This window comes from Aythya marila (assembly GCF_965140915.1).
Source record: "Aythya marila genome assembly, chromosome: 8".
Taxonomy (NCBI): Eukaryota; Metazoa; Chordata; class Aves; order Anseriformes; family Anatidae; genus Aythya; species Aythya marila.
Window position 1 is genome coordinate 7508624 of NC_139049.1, and position 15300 is coordinate 7523923.

Below are 15300 nucleotides of genomic sequence, written 5' to 3' on the forward strand. Positions count from 1 at the left end.
CAGGGCCTCTCGTGGTGTACAATCCAGGTTTCATGATTTCTCTAAAAGCCAAACCCCGAGTTATGTAAAGTGCATGGCTATGTGTTACGGATGCAGAGTCCCAGACAATTTCATTTACTTCAGGGGGAGCTGCAAATGCAGTCTGCTAAACACAGCCAAGACTTTTTGTAAAATGAAAGCTGGGAAAGTACGTACTTGAAAACCAGGAAACTCCCAAAGCTAACGTTTCTGCCGCAACATCCAGTTGGGTTCGCTGCACATTCTCTACGTTTTATTATTATTTAATCTATATCCTGTGAGGTGTGTAGGATGTGTAATGAAGCCAAAACTATATTGGTTTGGAAAAGCCCGTCTTCGTAATTTCCTGGCTTTTGAATATTCGATTCTTTCAGCCTCGGTAATGCATTAATGCTGTTTTATGTGTTTAATATATAATTGGCCTGAATCTTTTCCTTCTTTTCAAGTGTTGATACGATGATTGATTTCTGGGGGTGAAATGAGCGAAGCCTTCTCTTTGGCCTGGTGTTGCAGAAGTAGGTGTATGTGTGTGTGTATATGTGTGTGTGTGTGTGTGTGCTTTCCCTTACACCCATGCTATGTTCCTGCTGAAGGGTGCTTGGTGTAGGTGGGCACTGGGCTGCTCAGCGCACCTCAGCTGAGCAAGACTTGGCAGACTCTCGAGGCCAGTGTTGTTTCTTCCTCCTTTCCAAACCGACTGGAAATACTGGAGGGCACAAAGCGTTTTTAGGTGTGTTTGCGCTTACTCCGGCACCTCCCCGAGCTGCTGCAGCCCGGCCAAGTCACCGCGGGTCAACCCCGAGTTTATGACCTTTAGCAAGAAAACCCCTCACTTCTCCACCACATATTAAAAAGGGCCGCGAGCGGGACACACTGCCCGGCTGGGGCGATGCTGCCAGCCTGTCGCGACACTCCTGTCGCCGACAGCGCAGCGGGCAGCGGCTGCCCGGGGCCGGCTGGGCGCCCCCCCGGGCTACTCCGGGGCCCGGCGGCGGAGCACCCCCGGGCCCTGAGGCTCAGGTGCCGCCGTGGCCGGGCCCTTCCTGGCCGCCAGAAGGTGCCGGAGCCGCCGCAACAGGAACTGCGAGCCGGGGGGAGGAGGCGGCGCCGCCGCTCCCCGCCGCAGTCGCGGCCCGAGCCGGGGGAGCGCAGCGCAGCGCAGCGCAGGGGAGCAGCCATGGGCCGCCGCCCGCCGCCGCGCTGAGCCGCCCCCGGGGCCCAAGGGGGGAGCGGGGCCGGCGCTGCCCTCCCGCCCGTCCCTCCCCGCCGCCCTCCCTGCGTGCCGGCCGGGGCCCGCGATGCAGCCATGGACAGCAGGATCAAGTGAGTGAGGGGCCTCGGGGCCTGCCGGGCCCGCCCGGCGCGGCGGGGGAGGAGAGGAGGGGAAAGGAGGGGAAGGGAAGGGAAGGGAGAGAGGGGAGGGAGGGAGGCGGCGGGGCGCCCACCGGCCGCTGAGTGACAGCCGGGCACGGGGGCCGGGCACGGGGGCGACCGGCGGCGGGGGGAGCCCCGCGGCCGCCCCTTGCCGCCCGCCAGCCCCCGGGGACCGGAGGGGGGGGCAGCGCCCCTGGGCTCGGTTGTAAAATGGTGGCGGGGCCGGGGTAGGGCTGCGGGGCCGCTCCGCCGCCTGCCCCTGCGGCAGGTGCAGCCGGGGGGGACCCGGGTGGGCAGGGACAGGGACAGGGACAGGGACAGGGCTGCTGCCGAGCAGCCCTCCGGGGGCTCTGACACTGCTGCGTGTGAGGAGGGAGCCTGGGAGGGGTCTTCTGGAAGAGCAGATGTAGGGGTGGTGGTGAGGGATTCCCCCACCAAGTGTGCCCGGTGGTGGTGGAGCGGGGAGCCCTGGCCGGGTGTTTGGCACAGGGGGGCTGGTTGATCTTAAAAACAGCCCAGGGGCACGTGGAGGGGTGAAACGAGCTCAGCTTGGGCAAGGTCACAGGGAAATGGCACTTGGTGTGAAGGAAGGACCTTGGTGGGCCAAGTGAAGCCGAGCCTCTCCAGTTTCACTCTGAACCTGCTCCCAGCTGCAGGAGCGAGGCGCTGACCTGAGCCCCAGCCTCACCTCCAGCCCCCAGGCCTGTAACCGAGCAGGGCTGCATTGCCTGTGCGCAGGGTCTGTGGGTCCTGCGTTTTTTCTCCAGCTAAATGCTTGAAATTATAATGCAAGGGAAGGTTGTGATATGGGAGGGCTATGTCTCGGTAACCTGAATTAGACTGTAATTGCATATGTCAGGCGATGATGGTGCTGAGGTCACTGAAAGCACGAACTGAATCAATTAATTTGTGACAGCTGAAATTTTCCCCAGCTCAGCCTTTGGATTTCGTTCAGAGCTGCCTTTAAAGAAACGACGGAGCATTAACTTGCTGCACCCTTTGTCTGAAGCGTTCTAGAAACTTGGAACCAAGTCCGGGTTTTTTTTTTTAATCTACCTAAAACTCCAGGAGGAGCATTACCTGAAGAAAGGAGTTCAAGTGCCAGCCTTTTATGTGGTTAAATAGATAATTGATATGGGTGCGGTTATACCGCTTGTTTTTAATATAAATAGCAGCGTGCTTGGTAGCCAGGGAGAGCTGGATGGTATAGCAGTGGCAACTCGAACTATTTTAATAACAATGTAGTTTGGGATTAGGACGAGCACTACCTGCTTTAGCATGTGCCCTCCGTTACCATCAGGTGTGCCTTTACCAAAAGGATGCAGCACTGCCCAGAGTGGCTGTTAAAAGTGGGGGCCCCATCTCCCTACACCCTGTGGCTGGCAGGGTCTGGAACGTGCCCGTCCCCAGGCGCTGCCGCAGGGTTTTCTCACTCGTGGAATCGTGCCTGCGGTTCAGCCTGTAACACTGACGATCGATACCTTGTGAAAGAGGAAGCTCGGTGATCTGCGGCCTTGTGGTGGTGATCAGGCACATCCAAAGGACAGTGGCAAAAGCATGGCATTAAAATGGGAGTTCAATGATAAACTATTCCTCTTCAGTAGAAACGAGAGGTAACCTTAGAAAAGGCTGCCTGGGATTCCCTTTAGTGTGTTTCAAATTGATCATTTGATAAAGGTTTTAGTAGTACTTTTTTTTTTTTTTCCTCAACTGTTAAACGTGGTGGAGCCACTGGAAAGCTCTTTTGATGCAATGACAGTATCAAACAACCTAAATTATGTGATTTATTTAACTTCCTTGTTCTTTTTTTTTAACACTGTACAGGAAAATGTGCCTTAGTTCCATGGAGGAACCAATCTGATTTCTAATTTTATTTTAATGAAATTTTAATTTATTTTAATTTATTCTGTACAAACAGAACAGAAGAGGTGTAACACTGTAGAAAATGATTTATGCTGTCTGAAACATCTGTAAGATTAATCAATTGTGTTTATTTCTCTTAGGGAAAATCCAGAACGTACCTTTGATTTGGTACTGAAGGTAAAATGTCAAGCATCCAAAAATGAAGGTAATGTACTGTGCTTATTGGTATTTATAGAAATAAGAGAAGGAAAAAAAAACAAAACCTTGTTTGTAACCTGCTCTAGTTTTGTCTAATGTTATGAACTGCTTTCAGATTGGGATTGTATTAGAAAATGACTGTGGTTACTGTATTGCCTTTTAAAACCTATTAATGTGTTAATTCATAGCTGTCATGCTTTTTCTATTGTTATGTTTTCCTTTTGGTTGTTGTAAAAATATTTTTGCTCTAGAAACTTGCAAAGCTTGGACTTGAAGCGTAGCTTCCACAGATCCTAAGAAAACGTTGATTTTTGTATAAGATTTCTTTTAGCAGAGCAATTGGCTTCTGCCTATCAGTGGACTATTCATTTCAGTTAGTGTCACAGGGAGGAAGAAAGTTCTTTTCCAAACAGCAAAAATAAACATTATTTCTAGCTTGTGTTTGGCAGATGCTTTGGTGTGGTACATGACACAAACAGCGATGAGTTCTGACTTGCACTTGCGTTAGCTCTTGGTTTCACAGCTCTACAAGCATGTGGTAAAGAGATCTAGTACTACAAGAGTTACCTGAGAGAGGCTTTTTTCATCTTGGGTGTAAAAAGATGATGGGATTTCCAGTGCTAAAATTAAAGTAACCTCTATAATTTCCACTAGGGGAACTCAGGTCATGTTATCCTCCAAGGTTACTGGCCTTCTAGAAACGCCGGGAGAGAAGAAATCTTCTTGGGGTCATGTAGCCATGTTAGCCTGTGACAGTTGTGTCTTAATCACAACTGTAAGTACAATAAATTACACTTTAAAATTGAGCATATTTCTTATCCTGCTGTGCTAATGGCTGCTGTTTCTTGAGCTTACTATTTTAGTAAGTTAGAAGCCTACGGAAGAGCTTATGGAAGTATATAAACCCTGACTATTTCATTTTGTTTCTTTAGCCAACATTTTCATTCGTGGTGTAAACCATACCTGCCTAGTGTGTCTACAAAGCAAGTTTTTGTTGAAGCTAAACAATCATAGCTATTTAGGTCTTCCTTTTCTTTTCAGTGACTGACTGACAGTCACAACAGACTTTTCTGTACCTACGCTACTGTGTACTGTTATTGATACCTCAGGTTCCTCTGCTCTTTTTTCTTTTTTTTTTCTTCCTGATAATGCTGTGCTTATTTAGTTGTAGAATGACATCTTGGTCCTGTTGCAGTCCTTGGTTATTTTAATATATATATATATATATATATAATATATATATTATATTGTGACCAGCAAACATCCTTCCACTTACTGTCAGCCTTTTTGATTTGCTGTCAGTACAGTTGTGGTTTAGGGAATCAGACTGGCTTTCCTCACTTTGGTCATTGCTGTGTTTTGTTTTGTGTCATGGTACATTTGTCTTCTGTTTGCTCACTCTTGCAGTTTTTACCTTGCTAATTTCGTAGATGACAACTGTGAATCCTGCTTAGCTACTCTACTTCTGATAGATTGCGCCTTGTATTGCAGCTTCAGTCTCTGCCTCCATCTGACACCCTTTCTTGGAGACCCATTCGCATCTCAGCTCAGGCCCAGCATCAGGCAGCAGGTCTTGTTCAACTCCTCTCGTCCTTTCCCTCCTGAGAGCTAGACTGTTGATAATCCTGCCAGGTCTTGGTCTTGAAATCTGGAACAACGTGTTTTTCCTTCCATGATCAGAATGTGGATCTGTAGCCTTCTAGTTCCTTTTACCTCCCTTTTGACCTGTGCCTTTTGTTTGTTTGGCTTTATTCTATCATGACCATTGTAAGAAACTGCTATTTGTTACCTGGGGCTCCTGACTGACCACCTGGGTCTGAATTCTGGTCTTGGTCCCTTTCCCTGCCTCCCTAGGTGGGCACAGCGTGCTGTTCACCAGTTGCCTTCTGTGGAGAGCAGCCCCTTTAGGAGACCTGTGCGTAGCCCTGAGCAGAGTTACTGTGGAGGCTGCACCTGTGGTTGTGCTGCGGGGGCACCCTCTTCTGTCCCCCTTCTCATGTTCTTTCATGTTATACCTAATTCAGGTAACAAACTCTTTCCAGTGAGGGCCTGACGTTATATTTACATGCGGTGCTACGACTGCAATAATGTATCCAATTAATATGTCTGGATGTTAAAGTTACTTAAGGGAAATTCACGAGGGATGAAAATGTTATGTCTTCACCGCCACTTTAGAAACAGAGCACGAGGCTTGTCATGCTAAACAGGGAGCTTTCAAGGTTGGTTTATTATAAGGCCTAACAAATTTGACAGTTAGCCTGTATTGTAGGTCTTGCCTTTAAATAGATTTTCATGCTAGGATAATCTTTTGAATATATCATACTTGAAAATGTGATCCATTCACCTGTTTCTTTGCTCACGCCTTTCTTTCTTATGAAAGAGATTTGTGTTTAAATAGGGGCTTTCTCCCTCGCATCCCATCTGCTCCGTGTACTTGATCCTGAAGCTATGTCAGGGTTGAATCTGTGACATCACTGTCATCAGTGTTGCCGTGGAAATATCACAGCCACCACGTTCTGAGCTCCCTGCATGAGTGAGCAGCAGGAGAAGCAGAGTCAGGAGAGAGGAAGACCTTACTGTGACCCGTGTATCTTGAAGCTTTTTCTGTTCAGGCTTCGCTGTAGCATGCATTCTCCTGAATTTTAATTTCCCTTTGCCAGTGTATCACTGTTGTAACAAATAAAAATTGAGGTAGCCGTCCTGGATGCATAACTATTAATCAGGTGATGGTTTTTATGAGGGTACTGTATGCCTGCGCATCAATGTGACATGATGAAAAAATTTTCAGTTAAAATTACTGTGTTTTTGGAAAAGAAGTTTTAGATAACATTCCTCAAGAGCTATGCTATCATTAAGAAGTTATTTTTTTCAGATCTGACAGTGTCCTAGGGCTCTTCCAGCTATGAAGGATCATATGTACATGAAATGTGGCAGGGTTTATTTGTCTTCTGAAATTTCATCTTAAATCTTTCCACTACTGATTTACAGTATTGTTTTCTATTTGATGTAGGCACTGGAGAGGTTTCACGTAGGTTAATATAAATTTATCATTTATCACTCTGTGTGTGGCACGTAACTCCTCAGTTAGCTCTAGGCTCAGTTGACTAGCATGGCACTAGTTATAGTTGGATCCAAATTTTGTTTTCCATTTGGTAGCTATTCTCTGTCATGCAAGGGTTGCTTGCTTACTTGAATAAGTAATTTCTTAATACTGTGTTGTTGATTGAGTGGATGATGCTTTTGGGCTGCTCTCTCTTGTTCTTTTCTTTTTTAAACTGCAGAAGTGCACTATAATACTGTACTTGTAACCTTTTCGCGTTTGTGAGGCAGGAGAGAGAGAGAGGGGATACTTCTTAAATAAATATTCTTGTATTTGAGAACTGCATTGAACTAGTAGCATGCATTTTAACATTTTTGCTGTTGTTGATAACCTTTGTTCTTTGAGTTAAATTAAAAATCTTCTATTTATTAGAAGGGCTTAATGCTTACTGCTAGCACAAAACAGAATACGGTTCTCTTACAGATTGAGAATGTTGCCTACTGTATTTTAGTGTAAGCGACACTTCAGATGTTAGACCACATCTCAGCTTTACCTTGTTAGTTGCATTTCAGCTGTATCTGATTAGACAGTTGAAGCATTTATTCCAAAGAGGGGGAGAAAAGACTTCAGGAACATAGTATTGTAGCCAATATCAAAACTTCCAGTCCTCTGCAGCCTGGTCAAAATTGTGAGCCTCGATTCATGTTGTATGCTGAAACAGAGTGACTGATGAGTGTGGCAGGTTTTTCTTTGGAAAATTTATAGCACGGTTCTCACAGAGATTTGGAATGAATTAACTTCTGTTCACCATGGTTTGATAAGCAACTGGGAGATGGTGCTGAGCTATTGTAACTGCCCAGTGCTGCAGTCATAAATTTGGCTTGCAGTGTCGATAGCATCTTGTGCAAAAGGTTTGACGTTGCCTCCCAGGCACTTGCAAGTTATCATTAATTCTCCCCTATGCTACTCCTTCGGGAACAACAAACAAAAGAAACAGCAAAAATGTTTGCCCATTTTTACATCAGCAGCTGGCCTGCGTTAGGTTTTCACTTACAGAGCCAAAGGACAACTTGGAAACAGGTATTATAGAAACTGTCATGTTATTTTAAAGTCTAGCATTGCTCTTTAGGGTAAAAAGATACAAGTTCTTTGCTCTTTGGGCTGAATCTTGCTTCCTAGATATCAGGAATAATGTGCTCCTTGGTCTTCCTGAGTGTGTAACCTTATGTAAGACTTCCTGAATTAACCTTAAAGACCTTTCTGAATTAACATTATGTAAGAATTTCTGAATGTGTCTGAATTCTGATCACGGGACATGCCCAAAGTAATGATTCCAGTGTTATCTTCACAAATACTTGTCATGGTTTAATGCGGCCGGCAGCTAAACACCACGCAGCCGTTCGCTCATCCTCACCCCTCCCTCTCTGGGATGGGGGAGAGAAACGGAAAGTGAAGCCCGTGAGTTGAGATAAAGACAGTTTAATAAGACAGGAAAATAATAATAACAATAATAATAATAACAATGATGATAATAGTACTACTACTAATAATGTGCACAAACAAGTGATGCACAATGCAATTGCTCACCACCCGCTGACCGATGCCCAGCCTAACCCCGAGCAGTCTGGCCCCCCTTCCCCTGGCTAGCCACCCCTATATATTGTTTAGCATGACGTCAGATGGTATGGAATACCCCTTTGGCTAGTTTGGGTCACCTGTCCTGGGTCTGTCCCCTCCCAGCTCTTGCTGCCCCCCCAGCCTGCCTGTTGGCAGGACAGAGCAAGAAGCTGAGACATCCTTGGCTTAGTACATGTATAAGCACTGCTCTGCAACAATTAAAACATCGGGGTGTTATCAGCACTCTTCTCATCCTAAGCCAAAACACAGCATTCTACCAGCTACTAGGAAGAAAGTTAACTCTGTTCTAACTGAAACTAGGAAGGTACTGTATGTTTTCACTGTTTATACATGAATGTATGTATATGCATGCATACATCTGAACTTCAGATTTTGGTTAAATATGCAAAGGAAGTGTTGATAATTCAGCTCATTCTATAAACTGCACGCTGTATACCGATTTTATTAAAACTGGGTTGCAGAGGCCAAATGCAAAAGGCAACACAAGTGTAGTAGCAAGAAGTGGCTGCGTGCAACAACTTCTGTGAACATGAGGTCTTCTGCATTTTTTTTCTACGGCTTCCCAAGAAGATGACTCAAGCTGGTTTCAGTTTGTGTGGTGAAGAGTACAGTTTGCTACACCTTCATTTTCTTCGATTATAGCACGTACAAAAAGCAACAGAAAGAACTCTAGGCTAGAAAAGGCTCCGCTGTGAGTGTGCCTGTTAAGTCCAGGGAATTAAACCACTGGATGTCTTGGTTTGTATCCAGGACTGCTTTAGTCCTGACTGAAGTTTTTCAAGTTCTACTTAAAAATCCCTTTGAAATAGCAGTTTGCTTTGTCTTCAGGTAAAGGATGATTGAACAAGGTTTGAGATTTGTCTGCTTTGCTCCTACAGCTGTAGGGCTAGATGCACCATTTTTGGAGAAGATTTTTTAAGTTTGTGGTGAAAGGAGAGAGAGATGGTGTTTTTAGGTTGTGGTGAGTTGCATAAATAGCTCCTGTAGCTTTTCTTGCCTATGCCAGAATGACAATAACATTGTTCTTCAGTAGAAGTTCTTGCTACCATTAAATTTTCAAGGAAAAGGTATGAAAATTGGCACAATGCTGTCTTGGTGGAGTTAAGAACTATATGAATTAAGTCCAGAAGTTTAAAAGTCTTTGTATGGGCTTTGTTTATAATCTATAAGGTACTAATGAGATAGGTTACCCATGAACAGGAATTATCAACTGCATTCAACTTTTTTCCGGAGTTGGGACCTTCCAGAAACTACCTAGCTTGCTTTGGTAGGATTTCAATTAAGAATCTTCCAAAGCTGATTTCAGGATTGTGGCCAGAGCAAGTGTTTTTTTTTTTTTTTTTTTTTTTTTTTTAAGAATTTATTTTCTTCACGGTAGAGAGATGTTCATGAACCACAAACACTCTGAGCCTGTGGGTGTAACATGCTGATCAGATAACTCTTTTCCTCTGCTGCTTTTTTTTTTTTTTTTGCAGAGCATCACTCGAACCTGATTTGAAAAAATAAAATACTGCAGACTTCTTCATGCATTATGCTGATAGAATTATCTTTTTGAAGAGCAATTAAAATTTTTGATATAATCTTTTTAAATTGCCAACCTTATTTCACTGTTGGTTTTAATTGGAAGGGCCTGCAGAAAGTTAGCTTTGTCCAATATTTTAAAGCTGTTATGTTTGTCAGATGACTCTGAAGAGTATTTATACATTGCTATGAACTGGCTAAACGTTCTTATGAGTCGTATATTTATTTGTAGATTTTCAGTCTCAAATATTGCATTGTAATGTGAGAATGAGAAAACATCTTTTACTTTTTATTGGTCTAGAATAACATTTGTGCAGTGCCATTCTGAACCTGGGCTATCTGAATATAGTCTTCAATACAGTTTTTGTATCTTTTTTTTTTTTTTTTTTTTTTTTTTTAAAAAAAAAAAAAGGCCTTCTTTCTGGACCCCTCTGACATTTCATTAAATTTAGCCCCCCACCCCCAACTCGTTAGCCTCATGTGTTGGATTTTAGGTTAATGCTACTTCCATATAATGTTTTCAAATGGTGGTCTGGTACCTAAAAGGCTTGGAAGAGGATATTTGCCCCAGCCTGTTTTCTGCACAGGATGATCGATTGATTAGGAGCAGAATGTTTCACAGTCATTTGTGTAGGATTACAACAATGTTTTGAGGGCAAATGCAGACAGTGCGTGAGGTTGTGCATCTCTGTCATCTGGTTGGACAAACCGAGGAGTGTAAGGCAGAATTTGGCTGAAGCTGTCTCATGTATGAGCACCAAACGTGCTATAAGGCCTTCATAATTTATAATCTCTTGTATAACTTAAAGCCCTCCAGTCATATCTAAATGAATGTATTCATTATATTGAAAATTTTCGTTTAATTGGAAAGCTCTTCAGGGTATGAACAACATCTTCCTGTATGCTCGGACTGTCAGTAGCAAAGAGTGGGTGTTGTAGAATGAGGAACAAAAACAATTAAAGCGACTATGATTTTGCATCTGTGTTTAAGATTTGAAGTGTTTTTTGTTTTGATTTTTATGCCTTACAGAAATGGAGGGTTAGTTATTCCAGCTTCCAGCTTCTCTCCACAGATGCAAAAACGTGGAGGAAAGCGTCGGTGCTTTTCAGTGCTGTATGTCCTATAGATTTTTTTTGCCAACCTACAGAGATTCTTGGATGTATGCGTAATTTGGAGGCGGGTGCAGATATGCGTGTGTAGGAGGGGGAATGGTGAGAGCTGCTGGAGAAACAGGTCAAGGAGACCGTGTCCCTCCTCTCTCCCCTGCGTTCTTGGCCCAGGAGAGGAGAGGAGACCTCAGTGCGGAGGGCTGAGCCTGGGACAGGGCAGGGAGGGCGGCCGGCCCCGCTCGGCTCCAGAGGTTCCAGCAGTCGTGGGCGCAGGAGCAGGCTGTGAGCTCCCTGGGTGCCTGGGGCGAGTTATTCCTCCTCCTGGCCACATCATTTTATTGCCTCGTGCCACAGGCCATGCTCAGCAGTGTGGTCAGCTGGGGGACAGTGGATTGAAAAGGGAAAAAATCCAATGACTTAACTAATACAAATATATATTTTTTTTATAAAAAGTACTTCCTATAAAATTCAGTACAACTGACATACTGGTATTAAAATAAGCAAACAGAAGCCCCAAATGACAAACTGCATTATGCAGCGTAGTCCATCAATATAAAAGCTGAAGCTCCTGTGCTTATTTCTCATTTAATTTTAGTTTCGTTTTAGTGCTTAACTATTTGAGATGGCTGCCTGGGGGATAGTTTGCGGGCTTTTAAATTGCTTGCATTCAGAAGTGTTAAGAGTTCACAAATTTTTCTAAGCTAATGTCAGCATGCTTCTGCCCTCCCACACGCTGAGCAGTCCATCTTACACAAAAGTTTATCATTCTTTCAGGAGATAGGCTGTGCTGATAGCTCTCCATATATAGCGAACTGGCTTGTCCTCTCTGTGTGGAGGACTTAAAATCTGCTTAAAAAGCTTTAAAAAGGTTTGCAAGGTTTGTAATGTTTTTTTTTGCAAAGCCGTAAGGCACTGTCTCTCTAGCACCAACCTGAAAAAGCTGAAGCGTGGGGTTTCTGTTCTGATTCACAGCAATGGGCTGTGTAGGTTTTCTTCCTTCCCCACTTGTGCTACGAGTGGGGGATGCAGTAGACATGCTCCTCGTGTAGCTTGGAATCGATCCTTCTGTTTGTAAATAAAGTGAAGCATGATCAGGGCTACAAAGACAATCGTTAACCTAGGCTGTTAATGGAAGCCTTTACAACAAAACAAAAAACCCAGCTGCAGACAAACAGAAACACTAAAGCCAAAGTAAGTTTTCACATTAAGGTGCTGGTTTTATTCCTTAAAATATCTTTGTGTAGTAAGAGCAATTTGCATGCAGCACCACTTTGCAATCAGTGTGTTCAGGAGCTCTGTTTTTATAGTAGGGTGACTTGTGATAACTCCAGGATCTGAGTAAAAGCATGGTATTTACAGACATGTACTTGAAGTGGAAGATCCTAAGTGACAGAGGAAACAGTGAAATGCTGTAAGAGACAACTTCTTGTATTTGCCTTTGATGTTTTCCTTGTGTTTTGGAACTGTAGCTCTGCATTTGGAACCAAGTAACTTGGGTGGATGAAGGCTTCTTATATTTTATGAATCTGGTTTAGGAGAAAAGATTAAAAATAATGAACTTCATCTGGAAAGAAGAAGAGAAAAAGCAGAAGTGGTGAGGGGAAAAAAGGTCTGAACAAGATTTTGGGTGTGGTGCCTGTGCTTCCTGAACTGGGAAAGCCAAGGCAGCAGTTCAGAGTCAGGCAGTTGTCCATTGCAAAGTTCTGAGTCGTCATTTGAAAGATACTGTCCAAGAATTAAATCCTTAACTAGAAATCAGGCTTCAAGAACACCATTACATTATGTTTGTTGGAGCTTGAACATGGGTCTGATTTTTTTCAAATTTGGGCGGGTAGATTTATATCTAGCTAACAGTACAAGCTTGTGTCTGAGAACAGAATATAGCTTAGGGTTTTTGTGTTTATTTAGGGTATATTTAACAAATCTTCTTGGTTAATGTCAAGTTTCAGTCATCATAGAGGTATAATTATCATAACCAAGGTATTTTGCCATAGATGTAACCATTAACTGTTGCATTTTTCCTGAAGCTCAGAATGGGAAGGAGTCACACGGAGTGATTAATGCTTCTGCTTGCATTCAGAGAGCAAGAAATTCCTATTCATCCGACTTCAGATGCGGTTCACATCGAGGGTTTTATTTCTTGTATTGGTTGAACCTGTGTTAGAACACTTCTGAATATTGTGAGATTACGGTGCCAAACTTTTGCTGTTGAGAGGAGGCAGACCTTTTCCTCTGTGATGTGACATGCTGAATGCAGAAGTCTGCTGTCTTTGCAATTAACCTCAGTATTTATCATCCGGTATTTAACTCAGCTGCGTTACAAGAGCAGGGTTGTGCTTGACACAGAGAGGCTGTGATGATAACTGTTACAAGCACAGCACTGCTACCCCCACGAGTTGCAAAGGAAGGCTGAACTTTTTTCAGGCAGCTACTTCCAGGAGCAGAGAAGTGCTACTGGAGGGTGCTGCGTGGGGCGAGCATCCTTCCTGCCTCGGCTGCCTCCTGGTAGCCTCGCGCTGCACGGTGCTCACCGTTGGGCTGCCAGGAAATATTTCTCACATGAGTCAGATAAGCAGGAACCGGTGGGATTTTTGTGCCTTCCAGTGTAGCATAAACTGTTGTTTCACTTCCCGGCATTAATATGAAGTTGTTGGATGTGGTGTGTTTTAAAATAAATACGTTGCCAGATCCAGAATGTGAAGAAAAAAAAAAAAAAGCTAGAGATGCTCTTCCTCTCTCTTGCCATCTTCCTGTGGCATGTTGCAGTGATGGCTTTTGGACTTCTTGGCTGCTTTCAGAGTGCTGCTGTTGCATCCAGGTTATGTTAAACTCCTGTCTATTACTTGACAATACGGCTTCAACAGCTTAGCTCGAGCTTTCCAAATTTCTGCTCATGCAGTGAAGCTTAGCTCTTAAGGAACAAACAAATACTCAAGGTTATATCCCTGTCATTCACAGTGACTTTAAGGCATAGCACGTTTGGATGTAGATTAAATTTTCATTTTGTGTAAACAAAGCCCTGTCTAACAAGCACGGTTACGCTAGATTGGTGTCAGGCAGTAATTTATAGAACTGAAAATAGTTAATGGTATTGTGACACAACATGGGAAATTTTGAAAAACTTTGTGCAGGAAAGAGTTTTGCTGGTATTCATATTCTAGGTATCTTCTTCCTGCTAAGACCATTGCCGGATGAAAAATGACTTCAGTTCCCTAAAGCAGATGAATTGCTTGCTACTACAGCTGAAATTAATGAGCTTTTCATCATGTCACAGGTAGCTGTGATGAAAAAGTGGTGGTGTGCCAGCACAGGTAAAGCCTTCTGATGCTGGAAACTTCATTTGGGAAGGTTCTGAGCATTCAGTCAGGCACTTTGAGTTGGTGCATCTGAGTGAGCCCATTTTAGTCTGGGAATGGGCCTGTCCCACGCAATGTGAGCACATGCTTACATCTGCTTTGGCGTGTGGTCAGAGCCCCGGAGCATCTTGCAAGGTTTGCTCTAAGAAACTGATACAAGCCTCAGCTGGGGAGAAAGTCAGCTCAGACTGGTGTGTGTACCTAATAAGGAAGCAGCTGAAAATTAGAATTACCTTGCTCAGTCTTGATATAATATGCTGTGTTTTACACAGAATAATTTGAAAGGTACTCACTTGCTTTCTGGTGATCATGTTAGAAATCAGTGCTGTGGATGCTTGAGACAAAACAAAAAAAAAACAACAAATGTTGAACTGCCTCTAAATGCCTGGCTGAAAACACTTTCCATTGTCAATTAAAAATAAATAAATTAATTTAAAACATGCCCTAAATTCTCCGGCAGCCAGCGATGGTGACTCTCTTGCTCTGAAATACAGAGGGTTGTGTGGCACTGCTAGATGCTGGCAGACCCAGCAGACTTCTTTGTCTTTTACGATACTTGTCAGACCTTGCGGTCCTTGGGGGAAATTTGCATTATTTATTCAACAGTGGACAAAACAGAAATCCTTTCAGCTCCCATTATTGGGGGTAATGATGGAGGAATGGCTAAAAAAAGAGAAAATAATAATAAAAATAAACCCAGCTACCAGTGGAGGAGGCTGAAGGAGAGGTAGCTGGGGGCGAGCTGGTGCTGGCCGTGGGGGGCGTGAAGGCGGTCTCCTTGTACGTGATCTGCCGCGTGTGTTTTAAATAGGTGAGGAAGATCTGAGCCTGCAGCGTGCTTTGGGGCAGTAGGAAGATGCTGTGTGGTCATCTGTGTAAAGATGGGGGCCTCTTGTTGTGAGGTGCTCGCTTCCACAGGAACACCCAGCAGAGGCTTTGGCTTTCTGATGTAACAGTGGATGTGCTTCACGTGCCATCCAAGCTTTACGCTGCTCCGCAGTCCATTTGCAGGCAGACAGACGTGTTCAGCTTGCCTCTGTCTGCCGTCATTTCAGTGAAATGTGGCCTGGGGTCGTTTTGGTAGTGCTGTAACCACGTGAGGCGAGCGTGTAGCCCTGGTACATGCAGTTGTTCTGGTTTCTTGCTGGGCACACAAACCAAGCAGTGCACAGGCCCAGTCAG

General features: G+C 44.2%; 1 protein-coding gene across 2 annotated transcripts in view; it reads left to right on the top strand.

The window, feature by feature from the left end:
- Positions 1-1130: 1130 nt before the first annotated feature.
- DENND1B (DENN domain containing 1B) overlaps positions 1131-15300 on the top strand; it is a 155529-nt gene continuing 141359 nt past the window's right edge. Inside the window, exons 1-2 of one of the 2 annotated variants that reach the window (XM_082766173.1) lie at positions 1131-1341; positions 3396-3460. In XM_082766173.1, coding sequence (XP_082622299.1) covers positions 1325-1341; positions 3396-3460 — 82 coding nt within the window. In that variant the 5' untranslated portion in view covers positions 1131-1324. The remainder of the gene's footprint in view (positions 1342-3395; positions 3461-15300) is intronic. The other variant, XM_082766174.1, reaches the window with a different exon arrangement.